Raw genomic sequence first — 27,227 nt, 5'->3', positions numbered from 1 at the left:
TTACATAACCCAACTTTAAATGCCAGTGTAAAAGGCCACTACAGTACAGTACATTGCACATTACTTGTTCCTGTTATTAACCCTTCTCTGTCTGGTCAAGTAGACCTATAAACCAAAGCCAAGCAATTATCGTGGTCAAGCAAACCCATCAGCCACAGACGAGCAGTCACCACTGGGTAAACTACCCAGCCAGACAGGGTGGTGCCACTGGGCTATTCCTGCCTGGCCAGATGGAATTGTTCACATGACCGTAATTTCCACCCAGACACAAGCATTTTGTCAGGATGTGATGAAAAATGTACGAATAATTGTTTTGAACAGCCAGATCACAGCATCCGTGTAATGGATTGTCTGGGTAATGGTCATCTGGATTTTTGAGATATTACTGTGTGTGTGTGTATTTACCTATTTGTATTTACCTATTCGTAGTATACAGGAAATGAGCAATGCTCGTGTTGTCCTGTCTCCATATCCACATTTATCAAGTCTACCTTTACACACATGAATGTTTTTCTCATGCACCACCTCTTTGTCTAAGTCGTTCCAAATATTTAAGTATTTACCTAATATACCTAATTGTGATATACACGGAATGTACTATGCTCGTGGGTTTCCGTCGCTGTTTCTCAATAAGTCGAATTTAACTTTAAACTCGTTTAAGTTTCTAGACTGGACGATCTCTTTGTCCAGGCTATTCCATAAGTCTATACTTCTGTAAGGAAAGCTGTATTCCTTGATATCCTTCAAGCAGCTTGACTTTTTCAATTTCATTCCATGTCCTCTTGTTGCTCTCTTATCCCATACAAACAGATCTTCTTTGTCAATTTTATCTACTCCCACCATGGTCCTGAACACCGCAATCATGTCTCCCCTCTTTCTCCTTTCCTCTAACGAAGGCAAATCCAGTTTTTCCAGCCTCTCTCTGTATGACAGGTCTGTCAGACTGGGGACCATCTTGGTTGCTGTTCTTTGTATTCTCTCAATCTTGTTTATATCTTTCTTTTTGTGTGGGGACCACACTACCGCTGCATATTCTAACCTGGGGCGGAGCATGGCCACTATCAATTTTTTCATCATTTCCTCATCCATATAATGAAATGCTACTCTTATGTTAGTCAAGAGTTTATAAGTCTCTCCAACTATCTTGTTAATGTGCTTTTCTGGTGACAAACTATCTTGGACCAGCACTCCCAAATCTTTCTCTTCTCTCCTTTTTGTGATTAATTCATTACCCAAAAAATAATTCAGTGATGGTCTCCTGGTACTTTTACCCATTTCCAATATTTTACATTTCTTTACATTAAATTTCATTTCCCACGTCCGGCTCCAATTGTGTATCCTATCCAAATCCTCCTGCAGTATTTTACAATCCTCCTCAACCTCTATCTTCCTCAAGATCTTTACATCATCAGCAAACAGACTTGCATAACTGTTCACTCCATCTACCATATCATTTACGTAAATCAGGAACATTACTGGCTCCAACACTGAGCCTTGAGGGACTCCACTTGTTACTTCCCTCCATCCAGACATCTTTTCCTTTATTACTGTCCTCATTTGTCTATCTCTCAAAAAGTCTCTCATCCATTCCAGAAGTTTCCCCTTTAGTTCTCCCATATATTCTAGTTTCCACATTAGTCTCTTATGAGGTACCTTGTCAAAGGCCTTCTCTAAGTCTAAGTACACACAATCCACCCAACCATCTCTCTCCTGTACCACATCAATCGCTCTTGAGTAAAAGCTCAACAAGTTTGAAACACATGACCTTCCACTTCTGAATCCAAACTGACATTCAGCCAAAATATTCATCTCTTCCAGATATTTTATCCATCTGTCTTTCAGGATTCTCTCACACAATTTTGCGACCATGCTGGTTAGAGACACTGGTCTATAATTCAGGGGTTCTTCCCTGTTTCCTCCCTTGTAAATTGGTACCACATTTGCCCTCTTCCATTCTTTTGGCACTTTCCCCTCTTCCAGTTAGCATACGATTAAGCTGTGAATTTTATCCGCCAGTTGTTCTCTGCATTCCTTCAGTACCCAATTAGAAATTCCATCAGGTCCTGGGGCTTTCCTTACATCTTGAGTTTCCAGTAATTTATACACTTCCTGTACCTCCACTTTTATATCTTTCATCACCGGAACATTTCTAATCACTCCCTCCCCTTCCACAAGCTCCTTTTCTTAAGTGAAAACTGACTGGAAACGTTTGTTCATTATTTCTGCTTGCATTGCCGCATCCTTAAAGACCTCTCCTTCTACTTTCAGCTTGGTGATTCCTTCCTTTTGTTTCAGTTTGCCATTAACAAATCTATAAAACAGTTTGGGTTCATCCTTGCATTTGTCAATTATACATTTTTCAAAATTCCTTTCTTCTTCTCTACGTATTCTTGTGTATTCATTTCTTGTTCTTTTATATTCTTCCTTTGTTCTGTCGTTACCTCTCTTTCTCCAATTGTTCCACGCCTTATCTCTCTCTTTTTTTGCTATCATACACCTTCTGTTAAACCACTCCTTTTTCCTGTTTTCTTTCCCTCTTACTCTTGGTACAAATTTTTCCACTCCCAAATTATAGAGGTCTAGAAAGATATCACACTTCCTCTGTATCTCTCTTGTTTCTCTGAATTTTCTCCAATCCGCATTTTCAAAAAAGTTTCTCAATCCTGTAAAATTTGCTTTGCCAAAGTTGTATCTTCCCTGTCTATGAAGCTCGTCTCTTGGCTTGACGTTTCCTATTAACATCTGGAACTCAGTGACCACATGATCACTTTTTCCCAAAGGACAGAGATATTCCAATGATTCTATTACATCGGGTTCTTTGGTGAACAGTAAATCTAACCTTGCTGGTGTGTCCTCACCTCGAAACCGTGTCTCTTCTTTGACCCACTGCGTCATCACATTATTCATTATTATATTTAATAACATAGTGCCCCACGAATCCTCGCCGCCTCCCGAGTACCATTCCTCCCAGTTCACCTCTTTACAATTAAAGTCGCCCACCAAAATTATATTATTGCTTTTCTCAATTATTTTTTGCAAGTAGCTAGCCATATCTGACAACATCTCATGGTATTCGTCATCCTTCCATGCTCTCGTCTTTGGGGGAACATACACTACCGCCATATCTCCCTTAACATTCTCTCCAGTTACTAATTTCATATATATCACTTCAGCCCTGCCTTCTCCCATTTCCACAGTATCTACATTTATGTTGTTCTTCACTGCTATCATCACTCCTCCTCCCTTTTTTTCTTTTCTGTCTTTTCTCCACAGTTTGTATTTACCATCTCCCAAATGTGTGTGTGTGTGTGTGTGTGTGTGTGTGTGTGTGTGTGTGTGTGTGTGTGTGTGTGTGTGTATTTACCTATTTGTCTATTTGTATTTACCTATTTGTAGTATACAGGAATTGAGGAATGCTCGTGTTGTCCTGTCTCCATATCCACATTTATCAAATCTACCTTTACACACATAAATGTTTTTCTCATGCACCACCTCTTTGTCTAAGTCGTTCCAAATATTTAAGAATATACCTAATTGTGATATACACGGAATGTACTATGCTCGTGGGTTTCCGTCGCTGTTTCTCAATAAGTCGAATTTAACTTTAAATTCGTTTAAGTTTTTAGACTGGACGATCTCTTTGTCCAGGCTATTCCATAAGTCTATACTTCTGTAAGGAAAGCTATATTTCTTGATATCCTTCAAGCAGCTTGACTTTTTCAATTTCATTCCATGTCCTCTTGTTGCTCTCTTATCCCATACAAACAGATCTTCTTTGTCAATTTTATCTACTCCCACCATGGTCCTGAACACCGCAGTCATGTCTCCCCTCTTTCTCCTTTCCTCTAACGAAGGCAAATCCAGTTTTTCCAGCCTCTCTCTGTATGACAGGTCTGTCAGACTGGGGACCATCTTGGTTGCTGTTCTTTGTATTCTCTCAATCTTGTTTATATCTTTCTTTTTGTGTGGGGACCACACTACCGCTGCATATTCTAACCTGGGGCGGAGCATGGCCACTATCAATTTTTTCATCATTTCCTCATCCATATAATGAAATGCTACTCTTATGTTAGTCAAGAGTTTATAAGTCTCTCCAACTATCTTGTTAATGTGCATTTCTGGTGACAAACTATCTTGGACCAGCACTCCCAAATCTTTCTCTTCTCTCCTTTTTGTGATTAATTCATCACCCAAAAAATAATTCAGTGATGGTCTCCTGGTACTTTTACCCATTTCCAATATTTTACATTTCTTTACATTAAATTTCATTTCCCACGTCCGGCTCCAATTGTGTATCCTATCCAAATCCTCCTGCAGTATTTTACAATCCTCCTCAACCTCTATCTTCCTCAAGATCTTTACATCATCAGCAAACAGACTCGCATAACTGTTCACTCCATCTACCATATCATTTACGTAAATCAGGAACATTACTGGCGCCAACACTGAGCCTTGAGGGACTCCACTTGTTACTTCCCTCCATCCAGACATCTTTTCCTTTATTACTGTCCTCATTTGTCTATCTCTCAAAAAGTCTCTCATCCATTCCAGAAGTTTCCCCTTTAGTCCTCCTATATATTCTAGTTTCCACATTAGTCTCTTATGAGGTACCTTGTCAAAGGCCTTCTCTAAGTCTAAGTACACACAATCCACCCAACCATCTCTCTCCTGTACCACATCAATCGCTCTTGAGTAAAAGCTCAACAAGTTTGAAACACATGACCTTCCACTTCTGAATCCAACCTGACATTCAGCCAAAATATTCATCTCTTCCAGATATTTTATCCATCTGCCTTTCAGGATTCTCTCACACAATTTTGCGACCATGCTGGTTAGAGACACTGGTCTATAATTCAGGGGTTCTTCCCTGTTTCCTCCCTTGTAAATTGGTACCACATTTGCCCTCTTCCATTCTTTTGGCACTTTCCCCTCTTCCAGTGAGCATACAATTAAGCTGTGAATTTTATCCGCCAGTTGTTCTCTGCATTCCTTCAGTACCCAATTAGAAATTCCATCAGGTCCTGGGGCTTTCCTTACATCTTGAGTTTCCAGTAATTTATACACTTCCTGTACCTCCACTTTTATATCTTTCATCACCGGAACATTTCTAATCACTCCCTCCCCTTCCACAAGCTCCTTTTCTTTAGTTAAAATTGACTGGAAACGTTTGTTCATTATTTCTGCTTGCATTGCCACATCCTTAACCCCTTAACCGCGGGGCGTCACTTTCGTGACGCTTGGGAGCAAGGGATCATACCGCGGGGCGTCGCTTTTGTGATTCTGTGTTATTTTGAATTCACCCGGGCTTTCAAGTGGGGGCTTGTATCATCTATCAGTACTGACAATGTCCAACACTAGTCAGCACTCCTAATCTCATCTGTACTCCTATCCATTGTTGACAATTTAGCCATTTCTCCCCGTTCTTGACTCCCCTCCCTACCCCCCCTCCATTACCCTATGCTCTCGCCTGCCCGGCCATGCTACGCTAAGTAAATCTTCCCTGGAATTTTTCACTGATTTCATCCATTGAAATAAGCCCTATGTCGTATTCTTATACCAAATAATATATACAAGAAAGAAATCAGGTAAGTGAGAGTGCCATACACCTGGAATTGGCTAATTATCACCTGACAACACCTCACGTGCACTTGTTCGCTAATTTTCGCTGTTTTTTTCCCCTTGAAATATGCCGTATAATCTATTTTCGTAATAAATATACATGTAAGGAGAGAAGGGAGAAGCCTAAGTGATATTTACATTCACCTGGAACTACCTAATTTATAATGTATTGTCTAGATTTCCTGCCAATCATATCAGTGCTACACAAAGCTGTTTCAAGATTTAACATTGGTAGCTCTGATTATATATCTCCTAAGTAGGCCTCTAATCTATTTTCGTAATAAATATACATGTAAGGAGGGAAGGGAGAATATTTACATTCACCTGGAACTACCAAATTTATAATGTATTGTCTAGATTTCCTGCCAATCATATCAGTGCTAGACTTAGCTGTTTCAAGAAGTAATATTGGTAACTCTGAATAACCCCTAAAGCAGGCCTCTAGGCTGCCCCTGCGTTATCAGTGTACTCTCATCTTCCGAAGTGAGAGGACGTATATTTCATCTTGCTGACTTCAAGGCCTTTTTTCACCCCCATGCAAAGGGCTCTGTGACCTTTACCCCCTACTAAACCTCGTGTGGAAAGAGGTAAAGGGCTGACAATTGATAAAAGAGTGACTACGATCTTTCTATTGAGTTAAACAAGGCAAGTGGAATTGTAAATAATGTGTAAATAATGTGTAAACAGCAAGTGAAAGTAATGAATGTAAATATACGTGAACAATGGAGAATAGTTTTATAAGTTATTTCAAGTGACAGTGCACAACACAGTGTAAATAAAATAGAAATGTAAATAACGTAAATAAAATAGAGAACGTAAATAGAAATGTAAATGAGTAGTATTATAAGAATACGAGTATATACCCTAGGAGTAATGAAAGTGAAAGTTTCACTCTAGCATGTCTGAATGCTATGAGTTATGAGAGTGAAGATGAAAGTGACATTCACTCTCAATGCCAGTATACGGGACGATAAAGTGAATGCTACGTATTTTACTGAAAGAAATTGAATCCCTACAGTGACAATAAACTAATACTACTGAAGGAAACTTATGGATAAAGACTGTAGATATATATAAGTGTTATATAGTAATAGAAATATAAAGTGTGAGGGGTTTTATGAATAATAAATGACAGACTACCATGAGTGAACTAGTGCCAGTGCGACGATCAGACGCGCTCGTAATTTCCATTGCTTTCACAGTGTTTTTTTTTTTTTGAGTATGGATCCCAAACTACTTGAAAATTGTAGAATAGTGTTTATAGTGTTTGTATCTGGCTGTGGTAATCATATTACGGGTTGTCGGGAAGTGTAAAGTGGAGACTTCGTTACCCTACTTCAGAGGTCTCCACAAGTCTTACGGTAACCGACGAAGGCTCAACAATCATTCCAGGAGAAAGCTGAAGGTATGTGCCATAAGCATATGTAATTTTATTATTCTAGGACTAATAACTGATTTTTGGCAAATATTTTTTGAGAGTCTGTCGGAGCCCAAATAACCCCGCGGCACACGCAAGTTATTGGTAAACAAGCCCGCGGTGTAGGGGTTAATGACCTCTCCATCTACTTTCAGCTTGGTGATTCCTTCCTTTTGTTTCAGTTTGCCATTAACAAATCTATAAAACAGTTTGGGTTCATCCTTGCATTTGTCAATTATACCTTTTTCAAAATTCCTTTCTTCTTCCCTACGTATTCTTGTGTATTCGTTTCTTGTTCTTTTATATTCTTCCTTTGTTCTGTCGTTACCTCTCTTTCTCCAATTGTTCCACGCCTTATCTCTCTCTTTTTTGGCTATCATACACCTTCTATTAAACCACTCCTTTTTCCTGTTTTCTTTCCCTCTTACTCTTGGTACAAATTTTTCCACTCCCAAATTATAGAGGTCTAGAAAGATATCCCACTTCCTCTGTATCTCTCTTGTTTCTCTGAATTTTCTCCAATCCGCATTTTCAAAAAAGTTTCTCAATCCTGTAAAATTTGCTTTGCCAAAGTTGTATCTTCCCTGTCTATGAAGCTCGTCTCTTGGCTTGACGTTTCCTATTAACATCTGGAACTCAGTGACCACATGATCACTTTTTCCCAAAGGACAGAGATATTCCAATGATTCTATTACATCGGGTTCTTTGGTGAACAGTAAATCTAACCTTGCTGGTGTGTCCTCACCTCGAAACCGTGTCTCTTCTTTGACCCACTGCGTCATCACATTATTCATTATTATATTTAATAACATAGTGCCCCACGAATCCTCGCCGCCTCCCGAGTACCATTCCTCCCAGTTCACCTCTTTACAATTAAAGTCACCCACCAAAATTATATTATTGCTTTTCTCAATTATTTTTTGCAAGTAGCTAGCCATATCTGACAACATCTCATGGTATTCGTCATCCTTCCATGCTCTCGTCTTTGGGGGAACATACACTACCGCCATATCTCCCTTAACATTCTCTCCAGTTTCTAATTTCATATATATCACTTCAGCCCTTCCTTCTCCCATTTCCACAGTATCTACATTTATGTTGTTCTTCACTGCTATCATCACTCCTCCTCCCTTTTTTTTTTTTCTGTGTTTTCTCCACAGTTTGTATTTACCATCTCCCAAATGAACATCAATATCTTCTCTTAATTTGGTCTCTACAAAGCACATGACATCAGGTTCATGTTCTCTCAAGAAATCATTAATTTCGATCCTTGTCGATATGAAACCATCAACGTTAGTATGTATCACCTTCAAATTATTTTTGACATTATTAATACCCTCTTTTCTCCTACTCTCTGTCCGTACCACTTCCTCAACTTCTGATCTTTCACAACCATCCCCCCTAGTTTCCTTCACTTCTATTTCCTTAAATACCATTTCCTTACTTTCATATCCAATACTCTCCAAAAAAAAGTATTACGTTCTTCCTCTGTCCTCTTATCATTTTTTTCCTTTACTTCTTCCTTTAATGATTTTAAAACTTCTCATTCTTCTTCATTCAGATCTTTTCTTATTATAATATTTTCCATCCCCGCCTCTTTGCTTAATTTCCAGGTCACTTTAAGTATCTCATTTATTACACTTTCTGATGTAAACTTGACTCTCATTGGTCTTGTTTCCCCTTTCTTATAAGGCCCTATCCTCCTTACTTCCTCAATTTCTTTTACCCACTTGTCTCCTTCGGGGTCAATCTTGCCTAATATTCCTCTCACCATGTTCGTGTCTCTCTCAAGTCTTGCGAACCTAACCTTTTCTTCCTCTTCCCTGTTTCCAAATACTACCACACATCTGTTCCTTTCTACAGTTTCTCTCACTATTTTCTCTTTTTTCTTCAGTATTTTCACTACATTTTCTTCCATTTCTTTCTTGTTCATTTCCCTTTCTTCCTGGATGATCTCTCTTAAGCTGACCACTTCTTTCTGTTCTTCTTCTACGTGTGCCCACTTTGCCTTTTGTTCTTCTAATACATTACTCACCTTCTCCGTTTTATTAGTACTCTCTTCAAGTTTCCTCCTCAGTTCAACATTTTCCCTCTTCAAATTCCTAATCTCTTCATTGGCTGTTTCGTTGGACTGGATTAGACTCTGTATGGTGGTTTCCGTATTTCCTGACACATCCTTTATCACTAGATTCTCTACTTTTTTTTAGAGTTCACTAATCCTCATAATTAATGTTTTCACCAGGTCCATGACATTAATATTAGCATCAAATCCTTGAAATTCCATTCCCTCATTGTTTACATTTTCGGCCATGTTTAATGTACCGGTAAAGTACCTAAACAGCTGTTACCGAATAAGCCACAAACATTCATGTATACTATTGCCAACAAATCTTTACATTTTTGGTAGTCTACTAACTTTCATTATTTTAAATTTAAAGAAAGACCCTAGGAGACAGGACAGACAAAATTCCTGAAACTACTCAAGGTTAGGAGCGGTGCCTGGGACGTCCTCTCTCTCCGGCTGTTTGTGTGTGTGTGTGTGTGTGTGTGTGTGTGTGTGTTTGTTTCATTTTTGAAGGCTCCAACATGCTTGCATGTGTCGGCCTTGGTTACCTAATGGCGGCTCTCCATGCTGCTCAGTCTCTGGTAGTTTCTCTGTTCAGTCCCTTATTCTTGAGGTCATACTCATTGACTTCATCCCAGAACTTTTAAGGTCTGCCCCCCGCAACCCTACCCTGAACATTAACACTTCTCACATTCTGCAAGTCAAGAGTGCGAGCAGTGGAAATGAGTTACTTGAGAGGAGCATGTGGAGTGACGTGGAGGGACAGGTTGACGAATGAAGAAGTGAAGGAACGCCGTGGGGTGGATGTGGATGTGGTTGAGAAGATTAGGAGAAATACACTGAGGTGGTTTGGACATGTGGAGAGAATGGAGAATGAAAGACTGACTAAGAGGGTGTATGTAGGTGAGGTGGAGGGAGGGAGAGGGAGAGGTAGACCGAGGATGAGGTGGAGGGATGGAGTTGAGAGGTATATGAGGGAAGGGGGGGGTTGAGTTGGGGGGAGGGTAGTCAAATGGCAGGTGACAGAGCGACTTGGAGGCATTTTGTCTGCGGCCACCCTTTGCAGGATTAGGGCGTCGGGCTATAGATAGATAGATAGATAGATAGACATTCTGCACCCAGTTATCATCCCTCATCCTCTCCACATGCCCAGACCATCTCAGTCTACCTCTCCTCATCACAACACCAATACACTCCAGTCCCATCCTACCCCTAAACTCTTCCATATTAAACCTAGTCCCCCAAAGCCTCACACCCAGGGATGCACTGCACATCCACCAAATCATTGTCATTTCTGTACGTTTGAGCCTGCGAATATTCTCTTCCATTACTGCCCAGGTCTCTCTACCATACAACATTACCCTCCAAACACATGCTGCATACAAAGATCCCTTAGCATGTAGGGAGAGTCCTCTCAGTGTCAGCAGAGACAACAGCTCCCTGAACTTCTTCCAATCACTCCTCACGCCTCTAGCCACAGAGCTAGATCAAACCCCACCTCCAGCACATAACATATCTCCCAAATAAAAAAATTTTTCCACACACTCAAGAGACTCACAAGCAAGTTCAATCCTTTCATGCCTGACAATCTCCACCTGGTTTCCCCGACACATCACACATTTGAAATCAGCGTTATCTCACAGTCAGCCTTTAATACCATTACATCTCTTATGCACCCACTTATCACAGACACCGCAGAAGAAGGAATTACTTCCCATTCACTTGTACCAAATCGCACATGGTCACTCGCCCTCTTCCTTGATATTACCGCCACCAGCCGTAGATACCATCAGTTTTGCTTTATCTGCATTTACACTTAAGCCTTTGTACCTCATACCATCTCTCCACTTCCCAAATCTTCCTCTGCCTCCCTTCCGTTCCCTGCAGTCAACACCAAATCATCAGCATACAGCATCTCCCATGGGAGTCTATTTTCTGAAATCATGTGAGGGGGCTTCAGGTACCATGATAAACAACCAGGGGCTCAAAACTGACCCCTGATGCACACCAACATTCCTGGAAAACTCTTCACTCAAATCTCCTTTTTCCCTTGCCTGGGTGTGAGTAGACACATACATGGCCATAACCACCCTAACCAGCTACTCCTTGATCCCAAGCTTTCAAATTGTCCACTTCATCACCTTTCTAGGGATTCTGTCAAAGGCGTTCTCCAAATCATAATAACAAAGTACAGTTCCCCTTTCTTTCCTATATATTTTTCCTGAAGCCGTTGAACAGTGAATATGGCATCCGTCGTCCCTTTGCCTGGCATAAACCCAAACTGCATCTCATCGATATTCATTCCTTCTCTAATCATATCTTCTAGAACTCTCTCCATTACCTTCATTATCTGGTCCAAATGCTTTATACCTCTGTAATTTCCTCTTTCCAGGGCATCACCCTTCCCCATGTATGCATTTACAATTACACTTTTCAGCCAATTATCTGGGACAATGCACTCATATATAATTGTATTTATCAGGTCAATGACTAACATCACTCCTATATCTCCAGAAGCTTTCAATGTTTCGGCAGTTAGCCCAGTCACACCTGCTTCCTTCCCCGCCTACATCCTGCTTGTTGCCTTGCTCACAGTAGCAATGTCAATCAAAGGCCAGGGGCCAAACACTGGATGTGCAGGCACCAAACCTTCCCTGTCCCCGTCAAACTCCTCATTCAACAACCGGCTGTAATGTTCTCTCCAAGCACCTTTAATATCCCCACTGTTCACCTCTACCCTTCCTTTATCACTCTTCACACACTGTTCACCTATGATATCCCTGTTCTCCCTCTTAATCTGATTTACCACCTTAAATGTCATATTCTTCCATTCCACATGATTTTGGTTATCAAGTAAAAGTCTCTGTGAATCAGACTTTGCCCTGTAAACCTCTTTTCTAGCCCTACACTTGTTAGATATTCCTCTCTGTTACCACCCATCTTCCATTCCTGGAAAAGCCTTCCTTTCTCCTTAACTGCCACTTCTACACCCTCATCCCACCACCAAGTTACTTTGTCTTGCTAGGCCTCTTATCGATCCACATACTGCATCAATAACTCTCAAGAGGTTGTTCTTAAGGGCTCTGTACTGTTCTTTAACACTTCTGTTGATGTCTCCCTGTTCAGCCACCATTCTCCTCATCTCCCTATAGAAGGCATCCCTTACTGCCGGGTTTTTCTGCTTCCATATTTTCTTCCTAGGTGCATAGGTCCTCGTTTTCATTACCCGCTTCTTAAACACCATGTCACGTATCAATAACTTGTGTTGCTGCACATACTTCTCACTCCATATAACTTTAACATCAGTCACTAACTTCCTATCAGCCTTCCTGACCAGTAAATAGCCTGTCTGAGGTATATTTCCCCCTGACTTGTATGTAATCAACCTACTGTCTTCCTAAAATGTGTGTTGCACACAATCATGTTCACTGCCTCCCCAAACTCGAGTATCCTTTCCCCTTCCTAATTTCTTGTACCATATGCACATCGTCCATGTACTCTTTCACATCCTTGAGCTGCTTCACCTACATAACCATTTAAGTCCCCCCCCCAATATACAATCTTATCATTCCCCATTCCACTTACTACACATATTGAGTCATCCCAAAATCTATCCATCTCTGCCTCATCCAAGCCTGCCTGTAGAGCATACTCAAATGTAAATGCAACCATTTTCCCACCAAACGAAATTTTCACTACCGTTATCATATCACTTACCGGTACTCTCATTCATGACATACTGTATTCCACCCATTTCTCCCCAACCAGCACACTCACACTTCCATATCCGTCTGTCCTACCCTGCCAAAACAACTTGTAAAAACAATTCCTCCCAGCAGTCTTTCTGGTTGATCCACCCCTACTCCAGACTTCTTGCACACATACCACATCCACCCACCTCCTACTCATTGTCTCAACCGCTTCCCTCGCTCTGTCCCACAAGCTTCCCACATTCCATGACGCCACTCTGATCCCACTGGATGATTTACTGTCCTCAGGCTTGCTTTGAATTTCATTCATTAATTTGGTCATAACCAGTAAAAATAATAAAGGTGAGACACATTCCTTAGGCTCCATCCACTGCACAGTCCCAGGTCCAGGCAGTGGATCTGGGACCCCTAACCCACTAGCCTTAACCAGTGGCTATGGTAGTGGCCTCTGAGCACCCTACCAGGACAGCTACAGGGACACCCTCCAAGCATGCCGTGACATTGTAACTGCCCCGCCATTATACACCCATTGATAGGGCAGCCTCCTGGGGCACTACTCCCAGGTTCTGGTCCCTCTCTATCGGGCGGAAGCGGCAGCCTGGAAACCGCAATGCCTTGTACCCTCTAGCACAGGTTCAAGCCCCATCTCACCCCGGCCCCATGATCTCTGCAGGCGGTGCCCTCATCATACTTCCCCTCAAACGATCTGCCATTAGGTAGCAGGGGCAAAGTTTTCAGGCAGCATGCCCTTGTTGGTGTCAACCCCTGTGATGTAGTGGGATAAGTTGTATGATGTGTAAAGCGCTTATGGTGTAGTGTTTGAGATAGTTAGAGGAAGTGTTTAGGAGAGCTTGCTGGTCTGCTCTCCATGTTAGTATCACACTGAAAAAGTCAGCAAAGGGGGATGGTTAAGTAGTTAGTGAAACAAGAGCTCTTTCTCATGCCATGGTGCCTGGCTCCTAGCTAGGAGTCTTGCATTCAGCTCCCATTTAGAGCATTAAAAACTTTATATATATAACATATTCATACACATAATATAATATTCACACCATCTTGATTACAGTTTTCACATTATCCAGCACTTGATTTTACTTCCCTCCAGGTGTGCTCCTGAATGCATCAACTACCTGCGCTTCACTTCTGCATCAGATGTTTGGGCATTTGGGGTCACCTTGTGGGAAATGTTCAGCTATGGCTTCCAGCCCTGGGCTGCCCTTACAGGACAGCAAATTCTTGAGGCAATAGATGAACCCAACTTTCAGGTATATTGTGGAAGAGATATGAAAAATATCTGATATTATTGTACAGTTGCAGACAAGAGTATTGCTCCGCTTCTTTGCTAAACAGTTATGAAACTTGTACAGAAATTGTTTAGGTTAGAGGAAATTCATTGCTTACTCTCCTATACATTAGTGCAATGAAAGAATTGATATTTAAGCAGAAAGTTGTACATTATATGGCATAGTATAGTTCTGTTGCCTCCTTGTTTTTCTTTTATATTCTGTACCACTGTGTCATAGAAGTTTCAACTAAGCTGAATGAAACTCTGGAAGTAGCTGAAGGAAGGGAGGGGGGGAATCAAACTGCAGTTATATTCAGATCAAGCAACTTAATTCCTCCTGTGCAGCGCTTGGAGCAACCTGAGGCCTGTCCCAAGGAGTACTACACAATCATGCTGAAGTGCTGGCAACATGACCCTGCCAAAAGACCAAAATTTGTTGACCTCATGAATATTCTTCCTGATGTGAGTTTGTCAGCCCTTTATGTAGTGAACAATAAATAATCTTGCTTTAGTTTGTTTTGTAACTAATGTTTTTCTTTAAGTCTGTAAGTATTTACCTCCAACATGTGATGGACCATTGAGTACCTGTTTTTCCCATCACATTCCATTGTACACAAATTTTCCCAAGCTCAAAAATGTTTGGAATATTTTTCTGATCTTAGTTGAGTCATTTCATTCATTCATTTCATTTTTACAGTATATGATACATCAGGAAGGAAAGCGATGGATGTACCCAAAATATGAAATAGATTGACTATAACAGTGGGCAAACTTTTCTTCCTGAGACTGAATATGGGAAGTGATGATCATGAATGTTATTTTTTGGGGTGAATAATACCTGTGGTGATATACCTCATAATGATATTTTCAAGTACAGTATGTTGTTGGCCATTTCATTTATATTTCCTGTGAAACATTTTCTGGTACAGATGTTTGGTATCTAATCTGTGCTGTCATCCATTCCCTGATTTCTGGCAATATAGTGCAAGCCAGAGCAGGTGCAAGTGGTGCGTGAGAATGAAGACCCTCCAGCCACACCTGGGGGCAAGAGAGACAGACTCCAGTACTCAGTAGGGGATGTCATCACTGTTCTAGATAAGAGGTTGGTTTCATTATTTTTCAACTGGATACCTTCAAGTATCTTTTCATAGTCAGTGTCAGATGTTAACACTAGATATTTAAAACTCAGGCTACTGTGACTCATTCTTACTTCTGTGATTCATTCAGTTAAAATTGTCTAGCATTAGTTAGAATAAAATACAAGAGAAGGTGCAGCTACAAGAAGGATAATGATACCATTATTAATACTCTCAGCTGAATGAAGCTGTTTAGCATTGGCTGGAATAGATTAGGAAAAAGGCACAACTATGAGAGAGTTAATATGGGTGGAGAGAATCCAATTTAGCTGTCTGGATGATGTCTTGCTTCCTCCCAAGAAATCCTCTACAGGGGATGGCCATGACCAAAGTGCCTGCAGGCTTTGCTCTTCTCATACATCTCTTGATCAGTCACCCACTTTTCTTTTACCACCTCTCACTCATACATTATTCATTTCTCACTTCCCATGCAGCACATCTCCCTTTTGCAGTATAACAGCTGCTGTACTTCATTTTTCAAACAGCATCCTTGTTAACCTCTTCAGCCCAAAGAAATCTTTTCCCATTTGAGCCAGCCCCTTGTATTCCCAGGGTAAATGAAGGCTATATCTAACCCCCCCTTGTACAAAAGTTTGTCCTCCATCACTGAATAAAATCATTTGGAGATAAAGGGATTGAAAATAATAATGTCATCAAACAGAAAGGTTAATGTAGTTGAAGAGAAACTTATATATAGTAATTTTTTTATATACAAGGAAGAAAAAACCAAAGGCTAATATCCTGCAAATAAGTAGGTTTTTCTAAGAAAAATTTAACAGAAGAGCCAAAGTCAGGATCTGTTCATATTGAGATGCCTGAACACTTTTTGTTTTAAAGACTGGGGTTTACAGACAGTAATACAGACTGGAGAAGACAGTTTCAGAGTTGACCTGTTGCATACATGAGTCACTGAGTATCTGTTAAATACTGCATTATGGAGTTGGACAGAAAAAATGCAAGAGTGCACTGCCAGGCCAGTGCTATGGATCTACCTTAGTAGAGGAGGGATCCAAGCAGTGGCCTCTGAAATAATGATAGTAGAGAGATAAAGATGCATCAGTAGGCAATGACCTTGCATATTTGTAGTACAGGGTACCTATTTCCCACTTATTAATTGATGATGATTATAGTCTAGTTGGGGTCATAGAGGGTTTTTAGTAGGAGTAGTAGCAGTTGTTCCCTTGGTAGTCTGGCCGAACAGCCCCAAGTCCCTAAGGAAGGCCATGGTGGAGACCGTGCTTTCCCACAGAGCTCTCAAGGAGTGTGTGTTGTGTTGTTGGCATAGGTGATTGTGTGCAATGCAGTCTTCCATATTGTGCATAATAGTATGGGGTGCTGTGTTACATCTGGACAGGCATCCGCGATGGAGTCATCCAGCCTCTTCGGTAACTTAGGAGGGCTGGGTGATGCCCACATCTCAGCCTGGCCAGGTGGACCCTGTCCTCACGTGGGAGATAGGATTCAGAAGGGTGGACATCAGGAGGCCGTACGTGCAGCTGTGTTGACTGACTGAATGGAGCGGCGAGTGATTTGAGTATGGATATGCTTCTGGAAGTTGGTCTGAGGCAGGCTCGCTGGGAGAGATGACAGTATTTGTGTATCATATCATGTGCTGGGTGTTGTTTTGATGTTCCTTGGTGTGTGTGGATGTGCTGCCATGTAGTGTAGTGGATGTTGTGGGTTTGTGGAGGCTGCAGCAAGAATTTGGGTGCCTCACATGTCTAGGTGATCCTTGACTTTGAGGATTTTTCTTGATGTAGGTGGTCTTTGGGTGTAGTAGCTGTTCAGCCTGTGATTATTTTTAGGGCATTGTTCTGTATGGTCTGTAGAGTGTTGTAGTGTGTTTTAGTGAGGTTAGGAGCCCAAGCAGGGCTTGCATAATTCATCACTGAACGTATATACTGTTTGTATACTGTGGTGATGGTTTCTTTGTTGTGTCCAAATGTATGGGCAAGTGACCTCAAGGCATTGAATCTTGGTGTTATTTTATTGTTAATGTTTGTGATGTGTTGTTTGAATGACATTGATGTATTGCATGCTACTCCAAGGGTTTTGTGTGTGTGTGTGTGTGGGGGGGTAAGGAAGTGTTGTTTATGGTGCGATGTGGACTGTGACTGTGTTCTGCTATCCAGTTTGTGAGAAGGGTCATTGTAGATTTGGCTGGGGCTATTTCGAGCCTGTTTGTGGTGAACCGTTCATGTAGTGTGTTGAGGTAAGGTTGGAGGATGTGTGCAACTGTGTTTGTGTTTTGGTGTGTACATGTAAGTGTTATATCATCTGCATGGGAAGCTCTGTGTATCTGTGGTGTGTGGGGTGTGGGTATGTCATGCATGCATAGGTTAAAGAGTGTAGGGGACAAAACAGATCCTTGGGGGACGCCATTTGTGAAGTTTCTGATGTTCGAAGACTGATCGGCAAATGTTACACTTGCACATCTGCCTGCTAAGTAGTTCGCCAACCATCTTTTTGTGTTATTGTGCATGGTTGTGTTGAGTATTTTGTTTGTGAGGTTGTGGTGTGGGATGGCATCAAAAGCTTTGCTGATGTCTAGTGTGACTAGGAGTGTTCTGTGTGGTGGCCTAGCTGAATTCGTGCCATCAAAAACTCGTTGTGTAAGGTCTGTAAGAAGAGTGGTTGTGGAGTGTAGTGACCTAAAGCCATGTTGTGATTGAGCTAGGGGGGTGTGAGGTGTAACTAGTTGTAGTACCAGTCATTCAGTGACTTTAGAGGGGGTGCAGAGGAGTGTGATGGGGCGGTGTGAAGAAGGTAACGTGGGGTCTTTGTTGGGTTTTGGGATAGTGATGATGCTACCATACATCCAGATGTTGGGTATTATGTTGTGTGAGTAGCTGTAGTTTGATATGTTGGTGAGTGCTTGTATGCCTTGTGGCCCAAGGTGTTTAAGGTGAATGTTGCTTATGTTGTCTGGTCCACAGGCAGATGAGTGCTTAAGGTTGCTAATGATGTGCTTCGTCTGGTTGTAAGTGAAAGGTGTGCAGTCTGGGTCTGTGGGAACTGTCTCTTACGTCGGATGATACATTGGTCGTCGCAGTGGGGGTTAAATGGCTGACATGTGAAAAGTGATTGATGAGAGTGTTTGCTTGTTGTTTGTTTGAAGGTATGGTGTCTGTTGTTGTGATGGCAGCATGTGATTGTATAGTGTTGCTGTTGGAGAGTTTGATGCTGATTAGTGTTTTGTAGAATTTACTGGTGTTGGTTTTGTGGTCAAGTGTTTGGAGATAATTATTCCAGTTTAGTGTTTGCTGTTCTGATATTTTATTGTTTATTTGAGTGTTGAGTTCTTGTATTTGTCATATGGTGTCTTGTGTATAGGGTGTTGGGGAGTGTCACAGTGTGTCCCGTTGACAGATGAGGCCTTGAATTTCTGGTGTGGAGTTGGGATTGTGTCTCTTTCTGTTGCCTCTAGGGATGTCTTTTGTCTGCATTTTGTATAATTGTATTGAAAGTGTGCACAGCATTGTTGATGTTTGTGATGGGTGTATTGTTTAGTGTTTTGAAATGTTCTGTTTGAGAGGGTTTTTAGTTGGGAGGTTTGGGTCAGGTCAGAGATATGATTAACACATTAGGTTTATCATAATGGGTTAAACGGACCTGCATCTGTGGCTTTCGTATGCGCAGAAGTCTAGGTTAACACTTCACCTGGATACATGGAGGGGTCACCGTTTGTTATTTTGTTAAATGGATTAAGTAGTCATCATCCCCTTATTTCATATGGTCATACCATCTGAGTGCACATATTCAGCACAACATCACTAAATAGTTTCTGCTGTTCTTTTAGATCCCTGTCTTTTATATATCTTTTTCTCTTCAAGTACTGAAATATTGAAGGAACCTTCTTACAAGAGAGTTAAAGTGAAAGTACTTGAAAACATGTGTTATTTTCATCATTTATATGTACTTTTAAGTCATCATCATAATCATGATCAGTATCTTCCCAGTAAAAAAATCAGAAGTATCCAGATGTGGGAAAGAGAAAGCATAACTATAGAAGTATCAATAGAGTATCACTTTGAATCGGTCCATAAATCCACTCATGTAAATAAAAGTGTCAACATTGTGCCTGTTGAAACTGTCCACACATGCACTCATAATTCAAGCCTTGAAAATATTAATTTCTACCACACAAAAACCAGCTTTCCATTTTTTTTTTTATGCATTTCACAAATACCTGTTAGATAGTCATGCCATTCACTACAAAATTAAAAAGGGGGCACAACCTTTGCCATGTGCAATTCTATACCAGTATGTTCTTCATTCATACATTTCTTTCTAATCCTTGGTCAGCTCTTTTGCTTCTTCATCTTCCATACCTCACTGTTTCTCATATTTGTTAAAGCTGATTGCCTTCTTCTTCCATGCCTACTCTTATCATCACATTCACTTGTATATACCCTTTTCCACACTTCATTCTAGCTGAAGCAAGACTACTATAGTCCAAAACATTCAGAAGTAGGAGACTGACCTGCGCATTTAATATCATAACATGACCTTAAAGCTTATCATATCTGGCAGTTTTTGTCCCTTGTTTAATCACAAAAGTGTTTATGGTTATCAGTTCATCAGTCTTCCCAAGAACATGATAACAAATTTACTATATTTGTCCAGTGAAACCTCAGTTAGCTTAGTATTGTAACTGCATAATTTATTTTACCAAAGCTTGCTATGTGGTAGGTGGTGGGTACCATCATCCATTCACTTGATGTAATGCTGTCTAATTCTTCTTTCATCTGTATAATTTTTTTTCTGTGTCTGCCCTCTTCCCTTCCTATTACTTCCTATTTTCCTGTCTCTTTTTATTAATCTTCTTATCACTTCAGGTATGTGGTAGGTGGGGGCACTCACCATCCACTCACTTGATGTAGTGCTGCTCTCAGGTGTCTGCCCTTTCCTCTCCTCCATCCTTCTTTCCTTCCATCCACTTCTGTCTTTCTTTCCTTCATTCGTTCCTCTTCCTTCTGCCTGTGGGTGACTTTACACTGAGTGACAAGCCAAATGGTTTCCTGTACACCAGGAAACCATTTACAACACTGGGTGGTAACTATATAACCAAACTTTGGTGCCTGGTGGTTTAGTGGGTACGGTAATTAAGGCACTCCAATCAGATTGAGCCAGTGTAGGTTTACATCCAAGGGATGGTTGTGGGTTTATTGCCCATGTAATGCCACTCATGGATGAGTGAGGCTGGTCACTGTCATGTTAAATGTCAGGACCAACTTGCCTAGCCCCGGGCTTTTACGTTCCTCTTGGGGCGACATAGGATTGGATGATGAATGAATGAATTCACTTCAGGTTGCTGTACACAGAGTGACAAGCCTAATGGTTTCCCTGTAACCCAGGAAACCATTTGCAATGCTGGGTGGTAATTCACATAACCAAATAACGGAGTGATGTGGACCCAACGATGGTGCCCTGTTAGCTGAGTGGAGAAACACAAATTCGGTGTCCATCCGGGAACCAAATCTCCACACACACTTCCCCACACTTCACTGTGGTGAGGTGCTGTCAGCCACAAAGAACATAAGTTCACTGCACATGATGGCCCTGCAGGGACAGTTGCTTGCCTGCAGTTGATGAGTCTGCTAAACAAGACAGACTGGAGTAGCAGAACAACAACAACCAAAGTTTGCTTAATGTAAGCAAGGATAATTCAGGCCTAGAGTAAGTTTACCAAATGGCACCATAACCAGAAACTGAGTTATGTACAACAGTACACTTCTGAAACCCTATTTTAAGGGAAGAGTAACCTTGAGGTACAGAATAAAGTAAAAATAAATCCATTTCTTTTGGTAAGTTAACCAAAGACTTCCCCTCACAAGATGACAGTCTGTCAGCTTGGTTACACAGTGGATCATCCACCACACAGCCACAAATGGAACTTTACCTATACTGTACTAGTAAAGTGAATGAAGCTTTACTAAGCACTGGTTTTCACTCTGAATATGGTGTGGCATGTCTGTTATGTTTTTATGAACATATTAGCTTTCATTTTTGTGATTTTTGCTGTTGTTCAGTAACCCCGGTCTGTCTGGCCAAACAGACCTATCAACTACAGGCAAGAAACTGGCCCTGCACGGCCATCACATGCAGCAAACCAATGTTCCCCTTCGGTAGACAGTGCCTCACCACGGCAAGGCATGGGGAAGAGTGTGGAGGTTTGGTTCCTCAATGAATGCCACACTAATGTCTCTCCATCCACTTAACGGGCACCATAGTAGGCTCCACATCACCCCATTATTCGGTTATATTGTTACCGCAAAGTGTTGTATATGGTTTCCAGGGTTTCAGGAAATCTTTAGGCTTGTCACTCAATGTAATGCCACCTGAAGTGGAAAGAAGAGTAATAAAAAAGTGACAGGTAGGATGGAAAAAATATGAAGAGAGGAGGGCAGACAGGAAAAAAAAAATATATATAAAGGTGAGGGAATAAGTAGGCAGAACTGCAGCAAGAGAGTGGATGATGGTTGCCACCACCTACCATATCTATTCCAGTGTTTTTTGTAAAATACATTTACAGGGTGTTGGTGTTCTCCTTATTTCTGCACTGGAGGAAACTGCAGCTGTTGATTTAACCCCCTCCTTTTTTTTTTAATGGACTAGTATAGCATATAATTATGAATATTTAATCAGCAGACCAAGAAATATGCTGTACTGTACTAAGAAATAATCGGTGGTTCCAAAGTCATGCTCCTTTAACTGAGGTTTTCCCCAGTTTTCAATATTTATGGTACTCAGTACACCCTGTTACTCTAGACCACAGTTGACCAGCTGTTTCTTTAGTGTTATAACAAATCATTTGATGAGCGGAAGCATGCATATATCAGCAGCTTTTAATTTGACTTTGTTTGGATCAGACCAATGCCAGACAATCCATCTGTGTGGAAAGGTGTCTTGAACAGTGGCAAGACAGGCCACTTTAACCCTGCCAACACAGTCACATATCTTGGAACCAACATTCCCTCCAACAAGTCAACATTTCAACGAGGAGGTGAGTCCAGTTCTGGTGAGAGAGGATGATATTGTGCTGTACGGTAAATTTTCCAGTTCAGGTGAAGATTTTTTTTTTTCCCCCTCCCCCAACTCTACATTGCTGCGGAAGACCTTGACTATTCCTTACATCCTGTTTATGTTGGTATAAGGTGGTATGCTACTGTGCATGATACTGAGTGATTTACTATGTCATTTTAGGTTCTGCAGTACAGTAAACTCTCATGTCTGGCATAAGGCTGCTAAGGGGGTGCCATTAGTTTACATACTGATGGATAGTGATGTAATACCTTCCCCAGTTCCCCAAGGGGGGTCTAATCCCCTATAAAACCTCATAACTGTTCCGTATAACTGTTCAGACAGAGAAAAGCATCCTTGAATACTATAATAAGCATGATATAATGACCTTCTATTGGTGAAAGAGCTGGAGCCATCCAGTCTAGTATTGTAGTGCCACCGAACATGTTGTGCATAAAACACACACACGCATGTGCACACACACTAGAATATATAGGAGGACTGAAGGGGAAACTTCTGGAATGGATATCGCCTCAGGCGATATAGGGGTGAGTTTAGTCACTGACCTGATAAATAGGATTATTTATGAGTGTGTTGTCCCAGATGATTGGCTGAGGAGTGTAATTGTAAATGTGTATAAAGGGAAGGGTGATGCCCTGGAAACAGGAAATTATAGAGGTATAAAGCTTTTAGATCAGATAATGAAGGTAATGGAGAGAGTTTTAGAAGGTATGATTAGAGAAAGAGTGAATATTGATGAGATGCAGTTTGGGTTTATGCCAGGTAGGGGGACCACTGATGCCATACTCATTGTTCGACAGCTTCAGGAAAAATATATTGGTAGGAGAAGGGATCTTTATTTTGTTTTTGTTGATTTGGAAAAGGCCTTTGACAGAGTCCCTAGAGAGGGGGTGAGGTGGGCAATGAGAAAGCTTGGCTTGAAGGAGTGGCTGGTTAGGGTGGTTATGCCATGTATGTGGGTGCTCACACCCAGGTGAGAGTGAATGGAGATTTGAGTGATGAGTTTTCCGTGAATGTTGGTGTGCATCAGGGGTCAGTTTTGAGTCCCATGTTGTTTATCATGGTACTTGAAGCCCTTTCACGTGACTTTAGAAACGGACTCCCGTGGGAGTTGTTGTATGCTGATGATTTGGTGTTGATTGCAGAGAATGAAAGGGAGGCGGAGGAAACGTTTAGGAGGTGGAGAGATGGTATGGGGCAAAAGGGTTTAAGGGCAAATGCAGATAAAACAAAAGTGATGATATCTAGGGTTGGTGGCGGTACTGTCAAAGACGAGGGAGAGTGGCCATGTGCAGTTTGCCACAAGGGCGTGGGAAGTAATTCCATCTTGTGCGGTGTGTGTGATAAATGGGTGCATAAGAGATGTAGTGGTATCAGAGATAGACTGCGAGATAATGCTGATTTTATGTGTACGGCGTGCCGGGTCGAGCAGGTGGAGATCGTCAGACGTGAAAGGATTGAACTTGCTGGTGAATCTCTTGAGTGTGTGGAAGAGTTTTGTTATTTGGGAGACATGTTGTGTGCTGGAGGTGGCGCTGGAGCTGGCTCTGTGGCTAGGGTGAGAAGTGGTTGGAAGAAGTTCAGGGAGCTCTTGCCTCTCCTGACATTGAGAGGGCTCTCCCTACGTGGTAAGGGGTCTTTGTATGCAGCATGTGTTAGGAGTGTAATGCTGTATGGCAGTGAGACCTGGGCAGTGAGGGAGGAAGACATTCGCCGGCTCAGACGTACAGAAATGACAATGATTAGGTGGATGTGCAGTACGTCCCTGCGTCCAAGGCCTGGAGGGGCTGGGTTTACAATGGACGAGTTGAGAGGTAGGATGGGACTGGAGTGTATTGGTGTTGTGATGAGGAGAGGTAGATTGAGGTGGTTTGGACATGTGGAGAGGATGGGGGATGATAATTGGGTGAGGAAGGTGAGAAGTGTTAATATTGGGGGTGGGGTTATGAGGGGTAGACCGAGAAAGACATGGGACGAGGTCATTAAGTGTGACCTTAGGGTTAAGGGACTGAACAGGGAGGCTGCAATGGATCGTGCAGTGTGGAGAGCCGCCATTAGGTGACCAAGGCCGACACATGCAAGCATGTTGGAGCCTTTAAAAACGAAAATGAAAACGAGACAAATGAGGACAGTAATAAAGGATAGGATGTCTGGATGGAGGGAAGTAACAAGTGGAGTCCCTCAAGGCTCAGTGTTGGCGCCTGTAATGTTCCTGATTTACGTAAATGATATGGTAGATGGAGTGAACAGTTATGCAAGTCTGTTTGCTGATGATGTAAAGATCTTGAGGAAGGTAGAGGTTGAGGAGGATTGTAAAATGCTGCAGGAGGATCTGGATAGGATACATGATTGGAGCCAGGTGTGGGAAATGAAATTTAATGTAAAGAAATGTAAAATATTGGAAATGGGTAATTACCAGGAGGCCATCATTGAATTATTTGTTGGGTAATGAATTAATCACAAAAATGAGAGAAGAGAAAGATTTGGGAGTGCTGGTCCAAGATAGTTTGTCACCAGAAAAGCACATTAACAAGGTAGTTGGAGAGACTTATAAACTCTTGACTAACGTAAGAGTAGCATTTCATTATATGGATGAGGAGATGATGAAAAAATTGATAGTGGCCATGATCCGCCCCAGGTTAGAATATGCAGCGGTAGTGTGGTCCCCACACAAAAAGAAGGATATAAACAAGATTGAGAGAGTACAAAGAACAGCAACCAAGATGGTCCCCAGTCTGGCAAACCTGTCATACAGAGAGAGGCTGGAAAAACTGGATTTGCCTTCCTTAGAGGAAAGGAGAAAGAAGGGAGACATGATTGCAGTGTTCAGGACCATGGTGGAAGTAGATAAAATTGACAAAGAAGATCTGTTTGTATGGGATAAGAGAGCAACAAGAGGACACGGAATGAAATTGAAAAAGTCAAGCTGCTTGAAGGATATTAAGAAATATAGCTTTCCTTACAGAAGTATAGACTTATGGAATAGCCTGGACAAAGAGATCGTCCTGTCTAAAAACTTAAATGAATTTAAAGCTAAATTTGACTTATTGAGAAACAGCGACGGATACCCACGAGCATAGCACATTCCGTGTATATCACAATTAGGTATACAGTAATCCCTCTAATATCCGGACGCCCAATAACCGAACATCCCCACTAACCGAACCTTATCATCCTGGGATCAAACATTCCCAAAATGGTCCGAAAATCCAAAAAAATTGGAAAAAAAATCGATTTTTTGCCGTCCGTAATTTGAACTTGCCGCGCGCGCCGCGTGAGAGCATTGTTTTGGTTCGTCATTCCTCCGACGTCCGATAGAGCGCCGCTGCATCCTCCCCACTTCCCGCCTGTCTCTCACCGCGACAAGACCTACGCTCTTCGTCATGGCTGCCCACGTGCTCGCTTTTGTGGTGGTGCCGTACTTGCTGCAAGGCCTCCTGCTGCTCTCTGCCCTACTCTTAGTGTGTGTGATGATGGCCCCGCCTCCTGAGAAAAGGAAGAGAGTGGTGTTGACTCTGGAGAAGAAACGGGAGATATTGGAGAAGGTTGATGCGGGTTGGTCTTCCTCTCGCATTCTCCGCGAGTTCAACCTGGCCCGGTCGACTTTGTTTGATATCAAGCGTTCCCGAGACAAGCTCATGCAGTACACGGCTGACTTCTCGTCGAGAAGCAAACGCAACGTGGAGAGGAAGGTTATGTTTACTCCCAAGTATGCAGAGATCGACCGCTCCACGTTGATTTGGTATCGACAGCAACGTGCAGCTGGTGTGATGGTACGTGGAACGGAGCTGAAGGCTGCTGCTGAGAAGTTTGCAAGGCTTCACGACGCCCTAGACTTCAAGGCATCCGAGGGTTGGCTCTTCGCGTTCAAGTTGCGACATGGCCTTACTAACCGTAAAGCACATGGCGAAGCATTGGACGCTAACGAGGATGGAGTGGACGAGTTTCGGCACAAGGTGAAAGGCTTGATCGACAGGGAGGGCCTCACTCTCGGTCAAGTCTATAACGCTGACGAAACTGGCCTATTCTATCGCTCGGTGCCAACGAACACTCTCGCCGATGAGACGGAGAAGCGTGTACCTGGCCGCAAGCTTTCTAAGGAACGGATATCTGCTTTGTGTTGTGCCAATGCTAACGGCATGCACCGGCTTAAGCCCGTTATTGTTGGCCGTGCAAAGCAGCCTCGGTGCCTTCGTGGGGTGATGGATGTCCTTCCTGTCGTATGGTACCATTCTTTGAAAGCATGGTTCACAGCTGTGATTTTCAAAGACTGGTTTCACCATCACTTTGTCAAGGAGGTCATACATTACCAGACGAAGACACTGGGAATTCCTCGCGACCAGGTAAAGGCTCTCCTTCTCCTCGACAATGCACCTGCCCACCCGTGCGACAAGGACTTGGTTGCTGAGAATGGCCGTATTAGGTGCATGTTTCTGCCACCTAATACGACTGCTCTCATTCAACCAATGGACCAAGGAGTGATCGTGGCAACAAAGCGCCTGTACCGTCGGAAGTTCCTGGACGAGGTGATGGTGGTTCTCGAGGACGAGGACGAGCGCAGGGAAGGACGTGACACTCGAGGCAAGCGGACTTTGGAAAACCTTTCGCCGCTACAACATCAAGTCTGCGCTGTACAACTGGGCTAGTGCATGGAAGGAAGTCCCTGTGAAAACTCTTGAAAATGGTTGGTCTCGTCTGCTTCTCGGAACAGATGTGGAGTACGATTTCCTAGGGTTTGACGTGGATGACTTCCATGCACGGCTACGTACGCACGGCGACGATGTTGATGTGGACGATGTTCGTGAGTGGTTGGACGACGACGAGGCGATCCTGGGTATCAGACGTTGTCTGATATCGAGATCGCGTCTTCGGTTGCTGGTGTCAGTCCCGAACTTGAAGATTCCGACGACGAAGGCGATGATGATGCAGACTCCGCCCAGCAGGACACTACTCC

At 42.3% G+C, this 27,227-nt stretch overlaps 1 protein-coding gene across 1 annotated transcript in view; it reads left to right on the top strand.

The window, feature by feature from the left end:
• The window catches only part of Ack-like (activated Cdc42 kinase-like), a 441,226-nt gene that overhangs the window by 258,228 nt on the left and 155,771 nt on the right, over positions 1-27,227 (top strand). Inside the window, exons 11-14 of the mRNA XM_080283506.1 lie at positions 13,914-14,073; positions 14,439-14,555; positions 15,077-15,195; positions 22,102-22,235. Coding sequence (XP_080139632.1) covers positions 13,914-14,073; positions 14,439-14,555; positions 15,077-15,195; positions 22,102-22,235 — 530 coding nt within the window. The remainder of the gene's footprint in view (positions 1-13,913; positions 14,074-14,438; positions 14,556-15,076; positions 15,196-22,101; positions 22,236-27,227) is intronic.

The sequence above is a fragment of the Coenobita brevimanus genome, chromosome 97 (assembly GCF_032717465.1).
Source record: "Coenobita brevimanus isolate Jiangsu-jjx chromosome 97, ASM3271746v2, whole genome shotgun sequence".
NCBI lineage: Eukaryota > Metazoa > Arthropoda > Malacostraca > Decapoda > Coenobitidae > Coenobita > Coenobita brevimanus.
This window is presented reverse-complemented; position numbering and strand designations above follow the sequence as displayed.